The sequence below is a fragment of the Hippocampus guttulatus genome, chromosome 2 (genome assembly GCF_054856545.1).
Source record: "Hippocampus guttulatus isolate MCC_2025c chromosome 2, RoL_Hgut_1.0, whole genome shotgun sequence".
Classification (NCBI taxonomy): domain Eukaryota; kingdom Metazoa; phylum Chordata; class Actinopteri; order Syngnathiformes; family Syngnathidae; genus Hippocampus; species Hippocampus guttulatus.
Window position 1 is genome coordinate 14,262,045 of NC_141262.1, and position 19,581 is coordinate 14,281,625.

The following is a 19,581-nucleotide window of genomic DNA, read 5'->3' on the forward strand; positions in this document are numbered from 1 at the left end:
TTCTCGTGTTCCGTCGTGACGTCACGTTCCCCCACGCAGCGGTACTTCTGCATGACATGAAATAGAAACGGAATGGAATAAGTACGAAAACAGCCATCTTCTCTTCACGCCGTTTGCGAATAATTCCAGGAGAGATCAGGTCAATAACTTTACCGTAAACATTTTTAAAACGACCATTTGTTCCTCGCTGCGTACACCAAAAGTGACATAAACTCGCTTTTTAAAGTTTGACACGTTGCCGGATGCCGACTTGTTCACAAAGACGTTCATTCATACTCTTGAGTAAATACGGTAGCTGCTGCCTGATATGAAAAGGACGTTTAATCTTCTTTGTTAATGGCAGCTTTTCGGCATTAGCTGTTAAACATAGCCTGCACCAATAATCTCATCACCGCGGAGCACACACTGGCAAAATTATTGTGGTTGCCATGAGTGAGCCATGCTTATAAGAATTATTAAGAAAGAGAAATATGTTGCCGGCTGTATTCAGTGTTAAAATAATGTGTATGGAAAAAAACAGACGTCACAATTAGTGTCCTTTTGAAAATGGTGTTCAGATGTACAGCAAGTATTCAAACGATGCTGCTAAAGAAATTGCTCAGTGACTATTCATCGTCTTTTTCCTGACCTTATTTCATAAATTAGCACTAGTGGGAGTCTCTCCCCCCCCCCCCCCCCCCCCCCAACGCCCTACTAACTTGACCTGTAATATGATGATGTCTCAGAGGGGCTTCAACCCATGTGAAAACTTTATTTCTTTCACACTTTGCAGTGTATCCAAGCGCTAGTGCGCTTGTTTCCTAGCTTGTACTTTCCTCATTATGGCACTCTCTTACCCCAACCTTAACCCTAAGTATTTAAACGTGTTATTAAAATTTGTTGACTACTTTCTCTGTTATAACCACCACATGGGGCAAAAACAACAACAACAACAACAACATAATAGCAAATTCTGCCGTAATGAATCAACTTATTGAATAAAATTAAATTTGGCATTACTTAGCACAATAACGTGCATGTGAACTGAAGCTATTATTTTTATCCTCTTAGGTTTGCCTTTTTTTTTTGTTTGTTTGTTTGTTTTCAAGATGGCGCCCAAGTAGGCAGCCGTCTGCAAGTGCTCTTCATGAACCTTGTTTTTTTTGTTTTGTTTTGTTTTTGTCTTTTGTTTTGTCACATGGTGTTTGTTGTTTCGTCGTGGGGACCTGATGTGGACTGTTTTCAGCGTTTTTTTGGCCACGACATCCGTCAAAGGAGAAGAATCTTGGGAGGATTGGGAGGAATGGCGCCATTTGACTGTCGTTGCTGGACATCCCCGGGGTGCTTGTGTCTTGCGCCTGAAGTAGGCAGCATTTTAACAGCTCCGCTTTGTTCAGCGAAAAGGTCGGTGCTGATGGACAGTCTGCGGCTGGATGGATGCATGGATTGAGGAGCCGACGATGAGAAGAAAGGAGCGTCAGCGCAGAGCGCCGACGCGTATGTGGAACTGGGAGTCGCGGCTTGGAATTGAAGCGGATTTACATGGGACAGGAGATGAGAGACGATCTCTCTTTTTCGTTACTGGACGCTCCAGCTTCTTGTTGCTTTCAAGCTTAGCTTGTAGCAGACGTGTGCACAGTGCAGCATGACGTCTTTGATCCACTGGTGAAAAGGACACTTTGATTCGCTCCTCTTTCATCTATCACTGCTTCAGACAACAAAGCGTATGCAGGAAAGTGGTTAAGATTGCACGATTGTCTGTGTCTCATGTGTTGTCTTGTATTATTTTGTCTTTTTTTTTTTTTTGTTAACTTTTCTTTTGATGGCGGCGTGGACACTTGTTTCTTGTTTTATGTTGAGAGGGAAGAAATTTCATCTGTGCTGTATACACAGCACATATGACAATAAAGTTGTATCCAATCCAATCCAATCTGTGCTTGGTGGTTGCGCCTTCTCGGCAGCACGCCTGTACCAGCACTGATTTTGATTGGGAGGCGTGTCAACCTCATGCTCGGTCACGCAATACGGGTGTTGTACGATTAATGCGATGCCTCCTCTGACCAGTTATTGTGATCCTAACTTAGTTTCTGTTGACCGTAGACAGCTTGATGATGCCTCATGAAGATGCCTGCTGCACGGCATCTGGGGACAGGACCAAGAATGAGCATTATGAGCCGCTCATCCTGGGGAGAGTGCCAGAAGAAGCGGGACAAAGCTGCCAGGTGGTGTTGTCACGCTACTTCAGGGAACACTGCTCCTGCTCGCCGCAAAAGATCAAGTCCAAAGTCCTGGGCTTCGTCCCCATCCTGAGATGGCTGCCGCACTACCAGCTCCGAGACTGGCTACTTGGAGATGTCATGTCAGGACTCATCGTTGGAATCCTATTGGTTCCCCAGTCTATTGCTTACTCCTTATTGGCCGGCCAGGATCCCATCTATGGGCTCTACACCTCCTTCTTCTCCTCCATCATCTACACGCTGCTGGGCACCTCCAAACACATCTCTGTGGGCATTTTCGGTGTGCTGTGCCTGCTAGTGGGTCAGGTAGTGGACCGAGAGTTGGCGGTGGCGGGATACCTTGTGGACGGCGGCGTTGGCGGCAATGGCAGCGCCAAGCTGATGGGCAGCAATAATAGCATGGTGGTGGCATGTGACAGGAGCTGCTATGCGATAACCGTGGGAGCAACTGTCACTTTCATCGCGGGTGTCTACCAAGTGCTGATGGCTATCTTCCAAGTAGGCTTCGTGTCCGTCTACCTGTCAAACTCGCTGCTCAGCGGCTTTGCTACGGGAGCCTCGCTCACCATCCTCACCTCCCAAGTCAAGTACATGCTGGGTCTGAAGATCACCCGGCCGCAGGGCTGGTTCACGTTCTTCAAGACCTGGTTCAGTGTGCTGTCCAACCTGGGAAAGAGCAACCTGTGCGACCTGATCACCAGTCTGGTGTGCCTGCTGCTGCTGCTGCCCACCAAGCAGCTCAATGACCACTACAAAGCCAAGCTGAAGGTCAGTCACTCACTCGGGGAAAAGAGGGCTTTCTTTGAGTTAGGCCACATGTCAAGAGATGTGTTGCGTTAGTTGCTGGGTTAGTCATTCACTTCAATAATAAACAACTCAATCGAATAAACGAGTCGTAAATATTGTGACACCAACAGTAATTTGCTGGGTGTGTCATTCACTTCAGAAAACTAAAGGCCTCCTTAAATAGGTACCTTGTGTATTTCATATTTTAGTGCAGCTCAAGAAACGGATTGGTTATTTGTTCAAATATTGAGACACCATTTCCCAACTAGTCACATATTAGTCATGCAAAGGCAAATAGATGACTTACTACCTTTACATTTTGGCGCAGGTCCAGAAATGTATAATTTCCTCAAATAGTGGGAAGCCAAGCACCAAGTAGTTGATGGGTCACTCATTCATGTATTTCAGGCAAATAAACAGCTCCTTTGCATAGTACTTTTCCTTTCAAAGTGGCCCACGTCTAAAAATGTATTGTTATTTTCCCCAAATAATGGCTGTCTCTCAAATTGACGACATGCCCCAGTCAGCTGCTGGGTACATTTAACACCAGTATAAAGTAAACACCTCCAGTATAAAGACACCCCCCTTTTTTCTCCACCAGGAATTGTAATTATCGAATGCCACTGTTCGATCATGGACATTGAATGGCTCACTGCTGACTCCCTTTGAACTCTGTTGCTAACCAAAACAGCAGGACATGTACAAATACACCGTTTGTACATGAATGCCTCCCTCAAATAGCTGTTCCTCTGCTTGTTACCCAGGCTCCGATTCCCTTTGAGCTGTTTGTCGTCATCATTGCAACGCTGGCGTCTCATTTCGGACGCTTCAACGGAGACTACGGCTCAGACGTAGCAGGCGAAATCCCAACGGGCTTCCTGCCGCCACAGCTGCCGGCGTGGTCGCTCATCCCCAGCGTGGCGATGGACGCCTTCTCTATTGCACTAGTGGGCTTCGCTATCACTGTGTCGCTATCGGAGATGTTTGCCAAAAAGCACGGCTACCGTGTAGATGCCAACCAGGAGATGTACGCCATCGGCTTCTGCAACATCCTGCCGTCCTTCTTCCGTTGCTTCACCAGCAGCGCTGCGCTCACAAAGACACTGGTCAAGGAGTCGACGGGCTGCCAGACGCAGGTATCAGGTCTGGTGAGCGCCGTGGTGCTGCTGCTGGTGCTGCTGGTGATCGCTCCGCTCTTTTATTCCCTTCAGAAGTGAGTTACGGTCACCTCAAAATTAGCATTTTCTTCAGGTTCTGGCAACCCATTCAGGCAACTCTGGCTTTCCGTCTAGGTGCGTGTTGGCCGTCATCATCGTGGTCAACCTCCGTGGCGCCCTGCGCAAGTTCGCCGACGTCCCCAGCATGTGGCACACTAACCGTATCGACGCCGCCATCTGGCTTATCACCATGGCTACCTCGGCGCTGATCAACACGGAGCTGGGCCTCCTGGTGGGCATCCTGGTGTCCGCCTTCTGTGTCCTGGGCCGGACGCAGCGGGCTCAGGCGCAGGAGCTGGGCCGGACCGCCGACAGGGATCACTATGAGGTGCTGTCAGCGTACGGCGGCCTCCACGCTCACCCGGGCGTGGCCGTCTTCAGGTATCCGGCACCCATCTACTATGCCAATCAGAGTTTGTTCAAGAAGTCTTTGTACCGATGTGCGGCACTCGACCCGGTAAAGGAGAAGTTACGGCGCATCAAGTTTGAGAAGAAGCTCAAACGGCAGAACACCGAGCCAGAACTCCCTTGCAAAGAGGGCGGCGAGGGCACCGCCGGCATCACGTTGTCGCTGGACCAGAAACCTTTACGCAGCTTAGTACTGGACTGCAGCGCTGTCTTCTTCCTGGACAGCGCTGGCGTCAACGCCCTGAAGGAAGTGCACAGCGATTACGCTGAGCTGGGGGTAGCGGTGGTCCTGGCTCAGTGCAACACGGCCGTGCTGGACGCCCTCCGTCGAGGTGGGTACCTCTCGGAAAAAAAGGGAGAAGATGACCGCCTGACCTTCTTCACCATTGCAGACGCCGTCCATCACCTGCAGCGTGCGTTCGTGCCAAACGGCACATGTTGAGATTTACTGAGCCGATATCTTTATGAAAACAAGTTGTGCCTTGTTATGATGATGATGATGGTTACTGATTGTGCCTTCTCGGGCTGGGTTTACTCTGCAGGTCTGTGACTGTAATGCAATCGTTTCTGCCAGCTAGTCCTAACTGCCATCTTGCATGATAAAAATAAACACACCTATCTCAAATAATCAAAATATCCTATTGATCGACCCCCCCCCCCCCCCTCCCAGGGATATCTGATTTCATGTTTTGTTTTGTATTGACGCTGTCATGAAGTGTTTCCAAATTACATGAATCTTGTGGTGTATATTCTATTGGCGGTTTCAGGGTTAAAAAGTGGAAACTACTTAGTTGACTCGGTAAGGGCCGGTTACTGGTTGCACGGTATGCCATGGTTTTAAAAAAAGCTTTCCATCATATGTTGTTGGTGCAAGATGTGTGTTTACAAATGGACCTATAGAATGTGTTCAATGGGAAAAAGCTACCTATCCAAACACTTTAAAGTCATACATTATGCGTTTGAAGAGCAATAATTACAATACCTTGAAACTTATATTTTTGCTAATGGATATCATATGGTCAGAATCGGATACTTGCTTGTGCTTACTATGGGCAAGTTTTGCTTTTTTTGGAGACCTACTGTACATAATTGCTCGTAACCTCCAGTCTACAAGGGAGACAACTTTTTCTGGAAGTTTATGTTGTTGTTACTGAAATGACACTGTGGTGCATTGCCAAAGTTTTATGTCAAAGCCAACGTAGCACAAGAGACAAGTTACTGACATCCAAATAACTTACACACAGAAGTAGCAAGATGTAATTTATTGTTATTCCATGTTGACAAAGTCATTAGCAGGCGTTCCCTCATCTGTTAAGCAGCCAATGTTCTATTTCTCCATCGGTGTGTTTGTCAAGGGTGATGCATTTGCCAAACAACCACAGTGCTGAGCAAAGTTCACCCCCTTCCTCCCAAAAAGGACAGTTTTTTCCCCTATATATTTATTTCAAAAGCAAAGTCCGAAATGTATAGCCGAAAGCTTAATATACTGTCAAAATGAAAACTTGTTCTCAGGTAAAGCTACTAGTATCTATGCAGTACTGTAGTATGTGGTTTTATGTTTTCTTTTTTTAAACATACATGATCCAAACGGTAAACACCGTTTAGATCATGTCACTGTTATTCAGTCACTGTTGGGAAAGTCTAAGACTGTCTTGTGCAGGGGCAAGAGCCTTATTGATTGATTATTTTTATTTTTTTCTCACAATCCAAACTGCTTAATGCAGCTGACATAAACAGTAATACTTCCACTTCCAACGGTCAAGATTACACTAGGAAACATCGTTTTTGTCGAGTTAGGTGTAACAGACGTTTTTAACTTTTTTGGGTGCAGAATCCAAAACTGATCTCAGTTTTTTTCTCTGTCACGTCCAGTTTATTCGCTGTAGAACCCCATTTTGAAAAATATTAAATAGATGTGTGTGTACGTAAATAAAACACAGAGCTGGAATAGTTACAAACTTTGAAAACTAACAAACAACATGAAATTAAATAGAATTGACATTAAGCAAAAAGCTAGCACTAATCCTCTATGCAAGCTTTGTTTGAGGATATTGGGAGTACTGACCGATTGGAAGCTGCACACACCTCTCACTGCACTACCTCAATTGTGACTGCACAAACAAATTGCTGCAAAGCTGTAGCTGACTCCAATCGTCATAAGCTAATCAGTGGAATGTTGCTTATCTGGTCAACTGTGCAGAAAAACCCCCAACTTGAAATGCTAGAAAAAAAAATTGGAATGAGCATGTCACAGCATAAAAGTCTAACTCAACAGAATTTATTTTTCAAATTGTTCCTGTGTGTTATGATCTTGTTGGAGCATGTCCTAATTAGATTTGAACTATGCTTGATGCAACTGGCTTGACCAGTGGTGTGAAAAAATGTTTCTTCTGTCCACTCCCAGCTACAATTATGCTGGAGTCCTTTTGATTTAGATTTTGTATGATGTCCAATTCACAATGCTGGAGGCTATGAATTGATCTTGTCATTATTTTGTTCAGAACTATTCAGACTCATGTTCACAGCCTTGAACACATGTTCTTTGCACGTTTTCACAAGCACTTGATGGGCGGTCACCAACTGACACAGGTGTTGCCGACATCATAACAATCAGGTTTTTTCAAAGCCAAAATCTTTTGACGTGTCCAAAAATGAAAAGTGTGTAAAAATGGATTCACCAAGACGGTAGTAACAAGTGCCTTTAATGTCATTGAAATAATGTATCATCATATTTGCTTTATGCCTTAATAAAATGCACATGCTATTGTTTTTGTGTGTGGTTCAACATTTTGGGTTGGTCTTTATGCACAAACGCCTCACTGGAATGTTTCCACTGCGTGTTTCCACATCTGCATGGACATGCAGCTTCTCTTCATTTTGTTTTTGTAGAAGTCTGAAGCTTGCTCCACCCTGTTCCATGGATCAATGAATGGTGTTTGGCTATCACGTCATAACTTGTGTTGAACACAAATCTTACTTATTTAATCATTATTATCACTTCAAAATATCTAAAAAAGGTTGAACAAGTATCCACGCACTGGCTACTACGTATGCACTCCTGCATCTCAGGACCCTTGTAATAAATTTATGAAATGCTGCTGTCACTGTGTTCATTTAACAATGTGTTCATTGTTGAGGTTTAATTCTAATATTGTATAAACCCAACTGCAATGAAATTGGGACGTTGTGTTAAACATAAATAAAAACGGAATACAATGAGATTATCATAAGATAAGATAAGAAAACCTTTATTAGTCTCGCAATGGAGAAATTCCCGATTCACAGCAGCAAAGTTATGAAAGGAAGAAGTAGAACAACAAAATATAGGAGCTGCTGGAAAGGCAGCCACTCATGATTCAACCGGTGTTTAACTACAACAAGATATTTAATGTTCAAACTGATAATCTTTTATTGTTTTTAGCAAATTGATGTTCGCGTATGTGTGCCCTGTGATTAGCTGGCAACCAGTTTAGGGTCTACCTTGCCCACTGCCCCAAGACAGCTGGGATAGGATATTTTTGGAGTGTAGTCATATAAATATAGATTGAACATCCATCCATCCATTTTCCAAACCACTTGATCCTCACTAGGGTCGCGGGGGGTGCTGGAGCCTATCCCAGCCGTCTCCGGGCAGTAGGCGGGGGACACCCTGAATCAGTTGCCAGCCAATCGCAGGGCACACAGAGACGAACAACCATCCACGCTCACATTCACACCTAGGGACAATTTTAGAGCGTCCAATCAGCCTGCCATGCATGTTTTTGGAATGTGGGAGGAAACCGGAGCACCCAGAGAAAACCCACGCAGGCCCGGGGAGAACATGCAAACTCCACACAGGGAGGCCGGAGCTGGAATCGAACCTGGTACCTCTGCACTGTGAAGCCGACGTGCTAACCACTGGACTACCGGGCCGCCCTAGATTGAACATGATTTGCAAATCATTGTATTCTGATTTAATTCGTGTTTAAAACAACGTTCCAACTTTATTACAGTTGGATATGTAATATTTTAGTTAGCTTATTGAGCTAAACAGGTTTAAAGAAACCAAATTTAAGACTCCCCATTCACTCTGTGTATGTGTATGACCACAGAGAGTGTGTGGCACTCTATTAGCCCAAATTTTCAAAATTTGGGCTAATATTTTTCGTCATTTCTGTTCCTTCGAACAGTCTACAATGGTAAATATTCACAAAAGATGTCCCTGTCATTTCAAACTCACCTTAAAACATTCCCCTTTAAATTAATACAACTCAGCAGAGCAGAAACATACATATTTACTAGCCAGCGCTCTGGAACATCTGCGGGCAACCCAGGCAACACCCCGACGTACAAAGTTCTCATACCTTGTCGAGATGTATCACTTCAAGGAATTTTCACCTTTACCCGTCATTTTAGCCTGGGATTTGGCGCCATCTTCGGGCATTTTAAGGTGTTACAGAGGAAGCCACAAGCAGACTTCATTTCTAGCGAATACTGGAGACTACAGTATTCGCTTTGAAAGTGTAGCTCAAGAAAGGCTCCACTAGTGTGTGTGTGTGTGTGGGGGGGGGGGGGGCGGGGGGGGGGGCACAATCATGAAAATGTCAATTGGCAGGCTTTTAATTTTCACATTTGTCCTCCAGATGTACCTGCTCACCCTCCCATTCAAAACATGACGCAGGATTGCCCCCCTCCCCCAAAAAATTCATAAGTAAACATTTTTTGATGATCATTTTAGCGTTGTGTGAAACTGCATATACGGAATTACACTGTGCTACTTGGAAACGTACACGAGAACGCACCTTTGAGGTCTGAATTACAAATCGGGGGCGGGGGGAGGGGGTAACCAAATTCACCGACCGACCTCAATCTGAAGTCACTCGACAATGGCGACCTAATGGAAATACAGACCCTGAATGGCAAAAGACAATTTACAAAATTATAAGATTATTATGGTTGTTTGTCATTTAAATGCACATTTTCCCGTTAAAACTGCTCACAAAAGGCTACGTTAGTTACGTTTTGCCTCTTTAAAGGCTGTATCACGCCATTTAGGGTTGCTTTTCAGATTCTGCTTTCCCTTTACAATCTGGAACATTTAAACCGGTAAACAGTACAATTTCTCCTAAAAACTGCACGTTGTTATAAAAATGTTGATTTGCCCGCCTAGAAACACTATTTGTTCACTAAAAGGGTACACAGTCTGTCGTATAGATGATATATTTTGATAGATTTTGGTTGGAAATGGCTAGTTTCCCCATTACAGTGCAACATTTTACCATTAAGACTTCATTTGCTTGAATAAAACGTGACATTTTGCCGTGGCAAACACCAGCGGATATAAAATGATTTGCAACACCTTCATCATAGCAGCATCATAAACACCCCATGCATCCTCTGTTGTATCTCACTTGGCACATTAAAGTTTTCCATTCTGAATCTGAATACAAATTGAATCATCATAATGTTGTTGTTGTGTCTGCAGTGACATAAATCAATTGCCGAGCTTCCAAATTTGCACCCATGATGTATTGCTGCATAAAAGTGGAGCGGTTCCACTTGACTAACTTATTAAAAGTTGCTAGTGTTCCGGTAAAAAAAGAGATGAGACCATGACACACTTGCAAGCAGAACACTTTCACCAGTCATCACCAGTTTACTCCTTTGCATTTCATCATTTATTCTCTCCCAAGGAGTACACTGAAAAGGGGAAGATTGTCTTCCAAATATAAAATGTGAATGCAAGTTTCTTAGAGCTATTTTGAGATAGACACAATGCCTGATCCATGGAGCAAATGATAATGATCATGAAGTAGCTGGGAAGTGCCTGTCTTTGTCTCTCTTCGCAGCGCCAATGTGTTTTCCTGACACTTTTAAAATGCCCTTTAATTTGCCACAGGCAGACAAATTAATTTAATATTTGTGAAACAGATAGTTTTGCTGTCCACATAAAACCACAGATGAAAAAGAATGACGAGTCAGACAGTACAAAACAAAATGCATTTAGTTTTTTTTTGTCATGATTGAAAAATATCACTCTCCAATATACTTTAGAACAACTACTGTAGACCTATAAATACATTAATTATAATGCATTTATTTGCTATTGACATCACAAAAGCCAGATGCATCCATCCATCCACTTTGTAATCCACTTATCCTCACCAGAGTCGCAGGCACTCTGGAGCCTATCCCAGCTGTCTTTGGGCAGTAGGCGGGGTACATGCTGAACTGGTTGCCAGCCAATCGCAGCCAGATGCATGGCTTTAAATGTTTTAGCATGAGTGATAATTCTCAACATTCATCCACAGAAGACTGATAAGAAAGCAGCACTATGGCCAATAGTACTTACGAGAGCAAAATACAGAAATGCAAAATCAGGAACATCGAGAAAATACAAGCACTTGGTATGAGAGTCGTGAGCAAAGCTGATAATTCGACAGCAAGCGGTTGGCGTGGCAGCTCTTAAGTCGTCCATTGATGACAACACATAATGATGAGCAGGAGGCGACGCCCTCCGATTCCGCGCCTACTCGGAGACAAACAAACAGAACTATGACAATGTCAAAAGCTTTAGTTGGAATTGGTTGGGTTTTCGATGGTTGAGTAGTTGCTTAGCAACAATCTTTTCAAGCACTTCGGAGACTTGTGGAAGGGTGGCCATTGACCAGTAGTTCCTGGCTATATCCCTATCCCCAGATTTGTGTATGGCTGTGATAACTTTGATCTCCAAAATTTGTGGAAATTCCTTTAAAGGTTAATCATATGTTTTAATCATTTCTACTTGTTTGGGTGGTTCTGTTTGTGACCAACAGGTGGCACTGTAGGGCTCCTCCGGCAGTGGCACACCTGTGTCATTGTAGCTTTAGTCTTTGGTTAAAAGGACTCCCTGCCCGACCATTTTGTGTCGGATCATTGTGTGTGTGTCTCTGTGCATGTGTCATGTTTTCTTTTTGTCATAGGTTTTTTGTTTGTTTGTTACTTTGTTTTCTTGTGGTTTTCAGGCCTTTGTTTGACTTTTTGAGTGAGTTTCTCGTTTCTCCGGTGTGCTCCTGATTGCATTTTTGATAAATACATCTTGGTCACGCCACCCTCCTCCTCCCTGCCTCCCCGCTTTTTGGGGTCGTCCAACTACACTACCACCTCGCAAAACCTGACACTACTAGCTAGTCCTGTTACTTCATTCTTGCGAGTTGACTCATTGCTTACGTTTGCGATCACTTCTGTCACTTTTTTTTTCCTGGAGAAACCTGAATGTTAAACAAGTTAGTGTGATGGTTTGTATCACAAAAAACATGTTTGTCAAACAATAAATCAAGTCAATCGTTTGTTGAGGCTGTGTGTGAGTTGCATTGTGTTAAGTGTTCCCTTTATTTGTTGAGCAGTGTATCTCATTTTTTTTATGAACAGTTTTTAATGTCAGGCTGCTGTCAATATGCCTCGCTGTCAGTACTCCGCTGTCCGCGAACCTCACCTCTCATAAATCACTTGCCTTTTACTTTCACTTTCTCTTCCAAAGGTAGAATAGTGGAGGAATCTTGTATGCGGATTCCAGCTGCACTCCTCTGTGCAAATGTCAGTGTCACGCGGTGCATTTCATTCACCGTTAGTCAACACGGCCACCTTTTGTCCGCCGCGAAGCACATCTCAAATGTCAGGGCAGGGGGAGCGAGGGGATAATGTTGTATTCATCCTGGCCTCCTCTCCTTCACTATGATTGCATTTAATATTAAAAGCTTTGGGGAGGATGAAGGAATAATGGCTAGCGTTTGGTGCTCTCCCATCGATTAGCGTGTGAAAGATGAAGACAGATTCTCAATTTAGCTGCCACGTTATTCTTCTCTTTGACGGCCTGGACAATTGCGGAGATGAATCGTGAGATGACAAGTGGCTAATGTGGACAAGGACACATGCTGCTCGGTGGATGTCAGCCACAGAATGCTGATAAAGTTTCAAATATGGACTCAAGGGGAAGTTTATGTTCAAACAGTTATGGTGAGAAATGAGGGTTTCAATCCTGGGTTTGGGTTTGAAGCGAAGGGGTAAGGTTTGAAATTAAGATTTCAAGGCAAAGGTTAGGCATTCCAGTTGGGGGTTTGAAACCTGGGTAGTGTTTTAGGGTTACAACTTCAAATAAGAGGTGGTAGTCAAGATTAGGGTTTCTAATTAGGATTTTAAAATAGGGTTTCAAGACAGCGTTTCAAATTGAATCTTATGGAAACCCTAACCCAGGATTGAAAGGTTTACGGTTTTAGTGGTTTCAAATAAGGGGTAGGGATTCAAACAAGGGTTACAATCTCAAATAAAAGCATTGGTCTTAGAAATTACAGTTTCAACAAGGGTCAGTGTTAGAGTTTCCTTTCAAACAAAGGTTATGATTTCAAATTCGAGTTTGAAGCCAAGGTTAGGGTTTCAAGCGAGGTCTATGGATTCAAATTACGTTTTCAAACTTAGTGTTTGACGACACAGTATTCGGGTTTCAAGCCTGGGTTAGCGGCTACCGTTAGAGTTTCCACCCAATATTATGTTTTTAAAGAAGGGTTGTGATTTCAAATTAAGGTTTCAAGCTAAGGTTAATTTCAAGCGTGTTTCAAGCCAAAGATTGGGTTTTAAATTTGTGTTTCTAGCAGGGTTTCTTATGAGGGTTACAACCTTGGGTTTTGGGTTCAAGTAAGGTTTAGGATTTAAGACAAGGTTAGGTTTTGGTTTGCGTTTGGAACAAGGGTTTTCAGTCAAAAATGTTAAATTAGGGTTTCAGACCGGGTAAGCGTAGTGATTCAAATGAGCGTTTTAAGCCTGCTTTTACAAATATATTGCAATTTTTTCCGATTTTATTTAGATGACATTTGGTTTGGTTCCCTCGTGTGCCTTTTTTGTCTCCACCTGTTCTCGTCACCCGGGTCGCCTGTGTTGAACCAATCAGCTCCCTCAACCCTTTGTGTCTTGCCCAGGTGTTTTTTCTTGTCTCGTCACTTTGCTTGTATTTACGTCCCTGGTTTCTGTCAGTCTTTGTTGGATCGTTGTTGCTGTCATGTTTTGTTTTACTCTCATGGGTTTTTGTTTGTTACTTTGGTTTCTTGTGGTTTTCCGGACTTTGTTCGTGTTTTTGAGTTTGTTTTTTCAGTGTATTTTTCCTGCAAGTTTTCTTTTTTTTGTTAATATTTTTTTTGTTCAGTCCACCCTGCTTCTCTTGCGTCCCTTCTTTTTGGCTCTTCTAGCATCACCCCAAACATGACATAAATATCCACATTGAGAATGTAGAGCGGGTGTCAATAAAATCTCTTTTTATTTACATTATTTTCAATCCTGCTCTGACTCACTCACTCACTCACTCACTCACTTTGTTCTGATCAGCAAACAAAAACAAAAACAAAAATTAATTCCAAAGCCCAAATAAATCAATGGAAATTAATTGAATGAATAGATTTTTAACATTTTCTTTCATATTGTGTTTGCGTGTGTGTGTGCATGTGTGTGTGTGTGTGTGTGCGTCAAAGTGCTCGTGCCTCACACACAGATGAGCTCACAGCTTGACAGAAACAACAACAAATACAAATCAAAAAAGTAATGCAAGAATCCATCAAAAGTGAAACTTCACTAAATGGACAAAAGTATTTGGACACCTCCAAGTGGTGAAAAGTGCATGCCGTTGTGGATCTTCCAGGTGAGGAAATGCCCCGCCGTCACCCAGTTTTCAAATTGACCTTTCCAAAATGTCTGCTTGACGGACATCCTGTTAATGATTAAGTGATTGATTATAAGGCATGTCTCATAACTTTTGTCCACCCGCTGTTTGTGAATGACAGGAAGTGCTATTCAATAGGTTATTTTGAACCCTCCCAAAATTGAAAGTTGAGGGCGAAATCTCAAATAGCAGCTTTAAACTAAAATAGCTAACTTCCTGTGTCTTTTCTGGCAAGGCTTCTTGAGATTTGTTTGTGAGTGTAACCTTGACGGGCACGACTACCAAAGTCAAACTGGCTTCCGAGGGGAAATTATGATAGCCATGCCAACCAAATGTCATGATGCAAATTCAAGGGGCCTGAACAGAAGACACAAGAAGCCCCCCCCAAAAAAACACCGTCATAGGTTACTAAAGTTGTATTATGTAAACATGTTTGCGTATGTTCCTGTACATTCCCAGTCCTGAGGCTGATGGATCATGTGGTCCGTGGAGGAAGCGTGGGAGCAGCATGGAATGATGGGAGAGCACCACGTGCCCACGCACGCACACGTACACACAACTACATGTGGCTGCCAATTTTGAATATCAAGGGAAAGTCCATTTATTTGAACAGTTTGTTTCAAAAAGTGGACCCTACCTGTACGTTAGTTCACCACACACAAAGTGAAAGTTCATTATTCGTTTCAACTTTTAGGATTATGGCAGAAAGACAAAAAAAGCCAGTTTTTAGAATACTCCATGTGGCCAACAAGAAAGGATCCTAAACACAGAAATGTTGGCCTTCCGAAATATATTCAAGTCGTATTCCCGCAGTACTTTGTTGGGCTTCCTTTTGCGTTAATGACAGCATCAAGGTGGCGTGGCACAAAGGTGATCAGCGTATGGCACAGTTTAGGTGTTATAGTAGACCAAGATGCTTTGTTATAGGGGTTCCGATCGTCTACCTTTTAGGGTTTCTCTTCCCTCATTCTCCTCTTGACAATACCACATCCATTTTTCAAAGGGGTTCAAGTCAGGTGAGTTTGCTGGTCCATCAACCACTGTTATTTCACGGTTCTCAAAACGGCTAATTGGTAGCTTTGAATTTGTGGGCAGGTGCCAAATTCTGATGGAAAATAAATAATTAATAGTTTCCACCCCACAAAGCTCGTCGACAACATGAAGCATGAAGCACTCTAAAATTTCCTGGAAGTTGACTGTGGACTTGAGAAAAGACACTTAACTTGGCACCACTGTGCAACAGAGCAGTACTTTTCACCATGATTCTGTTTTGGTTTAGATTCGATTTGGTGTTGTATCCTCGTGTGCCTTTTTTGTCTTCCTTGTTAGGTTTTGTTACCACCTGTTCTTATCATCTGGGTCCCTTGTGTTAACCAATCAGCTCCCTCAACCCTTTGTGTCTTGTCTAGGTCTTCCTGGTTTTCTTATCAGTTTGCTTGGATTTAGTTCCCTGGTTTCTGTCAGTCTTTGTATCCAACAAAGACTGACAGAAACCAGTTGTTGCTGTCATGTTTTGTTTTACTCTCATGGGTTTTTGTTTGTTACTTTGGTTTCTTGTGGTTTTTGGGACTTTGTTCGTGTTTTTGAGTTTGTATTTCCAGTGTATTCCTGCATGTATTTTTTTTTTTGTTAATATTTTTTTGTTCAGTCCACCCTGCTTCTCTCGCGTCCCTGCTTTTTGGGTCTTCTACCACCACCCCAAACGTAGACGTCCGTATGTGGTGGTTATTGATGCACTGACATCATGCTCAGTCCACTCCTTATGAAGCTACCCTAGAAATATCTGAACCACCATTGCTTGACAATCCTCTTAAGGCTACGGTCATCCCTGTCACTTGTACCGATAATGCCAATATCGCAACATTAAAATTGCCATGATATTGTTTTTGTCATGTCAGTTTAATTTGAATTAAGCATGTTTTGGCCACCTACAATTAAGACCCACAGCAATTCCCTTTTGGAAATAAATGGACTTTCAATGTTCTCATTTTCTTGCACCCATATGTAGTTGTAAGAGACAGGAAACCAAAAAAAACATACATCACCATGTATGAGGTGTGTCAAAAAAAAATCCCAGGTCTGGTGTCACAAAAGATATTTTTCAAGTCGACTATTTGGACTTTGACACCATACTCATCTTTTCGGCTGTAAACACCACCACAATAGATTTGAAACAAATATGTGCTTTAACTGCAGAAATCAAGGGTATTCATGTCCAAATTAGATAGACAGTGTAGGAAACACAACAGTTCGTAGATCTGGTATGGCTCCTGCTTTTTAAGTGACCAAAAGCGATGCGACACTTGTCTGCTCAATTGTTCCGTCGTTATATTATTATCATCATTATTATTATTATTTAATCCAGTCCAAACGATGACCATTTGTGGCCCACCATTTGTTTTTCAGTGGTCATAAACACAATTACTCTTCCAAATACTGTGGTGAATAAAGATAAATTCAACTTTAGAAGCAAAAATAGAACATTTTCCATTCTACGTCATCAAAGGTCATCATTAGCTCAAAAAGACCGGAGGCATAAGTGTGTGATTTGTTTTTTGGCTGGAGATGTGAACGTTTTTGAATAGTTTCAAACAATAGCAAAATTCCTTGCTGTTAGGTGTGTGGGAGTATGAATTTGAGTAGAAAGAAGTTAAAATTTAGAGACCATTTCAGAAACATCGGAGGAGCCTATGGCTGCAAGCTATTCAACGCACAAACTGGACTGTTGACATAATCAGAAATACCCCCATTTAAGGTGCTCATTTCATGTCGGGTAAGTTATTGTGGCCATTTGGTTTAAATTCACCTCCGTCTTGAGATGTTGAGGAAGTAGTCAGGAATTGTGGAATCATGGCAAGGTGTTTGTTACTCGTGCTAGCTAATAACTGGTAGCTAACTCATCCGGCAATGAGCTTAAGTGCACACTTGCTCCATGTACACTAACTTAAATTCTTAATTCATTGACCTCAGCTGCTTTTCCCTGGGCATCCTAGGACACCTCAGCAACTTAAAAGTAGCCTTATACGCAGTCCCACCAATAACAATGTATCCCGCCATTAGGCCAAAAATTTGCACGTGAGTCCGTCACCTTTGTTTACAAACTCAAAATAGGTCTATAGTTTGAGCGGATTTAATGAATAAAAGTCGAATAAGTGTACGCTTCCATTTTTCTGTATGTGGCCCTCAAATGAAAAAGTTTGGACACCCCTGAATTTAACCACGTAAAATCAAATAGAAGCTTATTGAGAGACCACTTAAAAATTTGATGAATAAGATCTTTTTTAAAGCAATGTGGGCTAGGGGCAGGAATCTATATCTGACGATGGAACTGATTCCCTTGTTTTTATTGACGATGTGATTGCTGACAAAGGCAACAGGATGAATTCTGAAGTGATACGGACAATATTATCTGTTCATATTCAGTCAAATGCTTCAGATCGCATGAGATGGTGCATCACAGTGCAGATGGACAAGGACCCAAAGCATACTGTGACAGCAAATTTAAGGCAAAGACGTGGAATGTTATGTACTGGCCAATTCAATCACCTGACCCGAATCCAACTGGGCATGCATTTCACTTGCTGAAGATAAAAACTGAAGGGAAAATGCCCCAAGGATAAGCAGGAACTAAAGACAGTTGCATTCGAGGCCTGACAGAGTATCACTAGGTATCAAATCCAGCGGCTGGTAATGTCTATACATTCCAAACTTCAGGCAGTAATTGACTGCAAAGAATTTGCAACCGACTCTTAAAACATAAAAGGACAATGAATGATTGTTATGGTCCCTTAAAAAGGGATATACAAAAGATATTGTAATTCCTGCACTATTCACCCGATTTCAAATTAAAGCTGAGAGTCTGCAATTAAAGCGCATCTTGTCCGTTTGCATGCGCCCACACACGCAAGCATACAATACATATACATGCACACGCATTCACACAAACGCATTTTTACTCACACATGTGTATATGTGTGCGTGCACACACACACACACACACACACACACTCTTGTAAGAGACAGGGAAAAAAAAAGAAATCACATTCGGTAAAGTTGAATCACCATGGAAACATACACACACACAGGCGCGCGCGCACACACGAACACATATATACATACACACACACACACACACACACACGCACACACACACACACACACACACACACACACACACACACACACACACACACACACACACACACACACACACACACACATGTGTTGTAATGTACTCTTAAATTAAATACCATATTAAAATGAACAATGCTTTGGAAAAATCACACCCTCAAAGTCCTACAGGTGGAACTACTCTGTCAGGACCACAGTCACATTGGGGCGGGAACCAGAACCAGAGCTGGTTTGGCCTCCATTCAGCAGACTCTCTTGGTCGCTGCGGACCTGTGCCAGGTTGGAGCGGCGGACTGTTCCTGCATATGGGCTTGGTGGAGGAGTGTGACAGCGTGTCACAAACAGGACTCTGCATGGTCGTGCAGCGTTTTCTTCTCCTGTGCCGTGTGGTTCCCGTTCTGAAGCACCGAATACCTGACACGCACCACATAAAGGAAGGAACAACATGTCAAAGGGAACATATTTATATCTACAGTATATTTTATAATTTACATGTATTTATATACTTTTTTCTTCTTCTACTTCTCCGTTTCATAATGTTGCCGCTGTAAATTGGGAATTTTTCCATTGTGAGAAAAATTAAACAACAAAAGATTTTCTTATCTTATATTACCGTATTGGCCTGAATATAAGACGGTGTTTTTTGCATTGAAATAAGACTGAAAAAGTGGGGGTCGTCTTATATTCGGGGTCTAGACATTATGCCCATTCACGACGCTAGATGACGCCAGATATCATTAAAGCGAATGCTGAACTTGACTCCCCAGGCCAGAGTGAACCCCTGTCACGAAGAATAAAAATAAAAATAGCAGTAACACGAAGATGAAAAATAAGAAATAGCGGTGAGAAAGAAAAGAGAAGAAAATAATGGAAGAGATAACAGAAAATGGAGAAACGTAACGACAATCTATAGAAAAGTGGTTCAAAGATCGGCCAGATTAACCGGCAGCTGAGGAGAATTTATGAGGTAATTTACATTTCAAAAACCAGAAGCCATTCATTTACGAATGTGATTGCACTTTAGATTTGAATGAGGCAAAATAACATGCTTTTTTCTCTCAAATATATTATAATCATTTGTTTCAGACGTACTGTAATTATTTTCTGTATAAAAATCAATTTGGTGTTCAAAAAGTATTTTTTTAAACTTGAGTCTTGA

The 19,581-nt window shown here is 42.5% G+C and overlaps 2 protein-coding genes across 8 annotated transcripts in view; one reads left to right on the plus strand and one right to left on the minus strand.

Annotated features, from left to right (window-relative positions):
* Nucleotides 1–23: 23 nt before the first annotated feature.
* On the plus strand, nt 24–7,396 carry slc26a2 (solute carrier family 26 member 2). 2 transcript variants are annotated; one of them, XM_086137907.1, is made up of 4 exons: nt 24–139; nt 2,080–2,984; nt 3,767–4,215; nt 4,295–7,396. In XM_086137907.1, the coding sequence occupies exons 2-4, from the start codon at nt 2,088–2,090 to the stop codon at nt 5,067–5,069; spliced, it is 2,121 nt and encodes a 706-aa protein (XP_085994033.1). In that variant the 5' UTR covers nt 24–139; nt 2,080–2,087; the 3' UTR covers nt 5,070–7,396. The 2 variants fall into 2 exon arrangements, with proteins under 2 accessions (XP_085994033.1, XP_085994043.1); XM_086137917.1 differs by having other exon boundaries at nt 41–139; nt 2,084–2,984.
* Nucleotides 7,397–13,870: 6,474 nt separating this feature from the next.
* Nucleotides 13,871–19,581, minus strand: part of htr4 (5-hydroxytryptamine receptor 4) — a 72,115-nt gene continuing 66,404 nt past the window's right edge. For all 6 annotated transcript variants that reach the window (XR_015103904.1, XR_015103903.1, XM_086137971.1 and 3 more), the window contains one exon: nt 13,871–18,836. Coding sequence is in view for 4 of the 6 variants with exons in the window: in XM_086137971.1 (XP_085994097.1) it covers nt 18,758–18,836 (79 nt within the window). In the remaining 2 variants the exon portion in view is untranslated. The remainder of the gene's footprint in view (nt 18,837–19,581) is intronic.

Excerpts from the sequence above, each read along its gene's own strand:
- slc26a2 (XM_086137907.1), top strand. The coding sequence starts at position 2,088 with ATGATGCCTCATGAAGATGCCTGCTGCACGGCATCTGGGGACAGGACC. Across the intron at positions 2,985-3,766 it reads ACTACAAAGCCAAGCTGAAG|GCTCCGATTCCCTTTGAGCT; the intron begins GTCAGTCACTCA and ends CTTGTTACCCAG. Across the intron at positions 4,216-4,294 it reads CTCTTTTATTCCCTTCAGAA|GTGCGTGTTGGCCGTCATCA; the intron begins GTGAGTTACGGT and ends CTTTCCGTCTAG.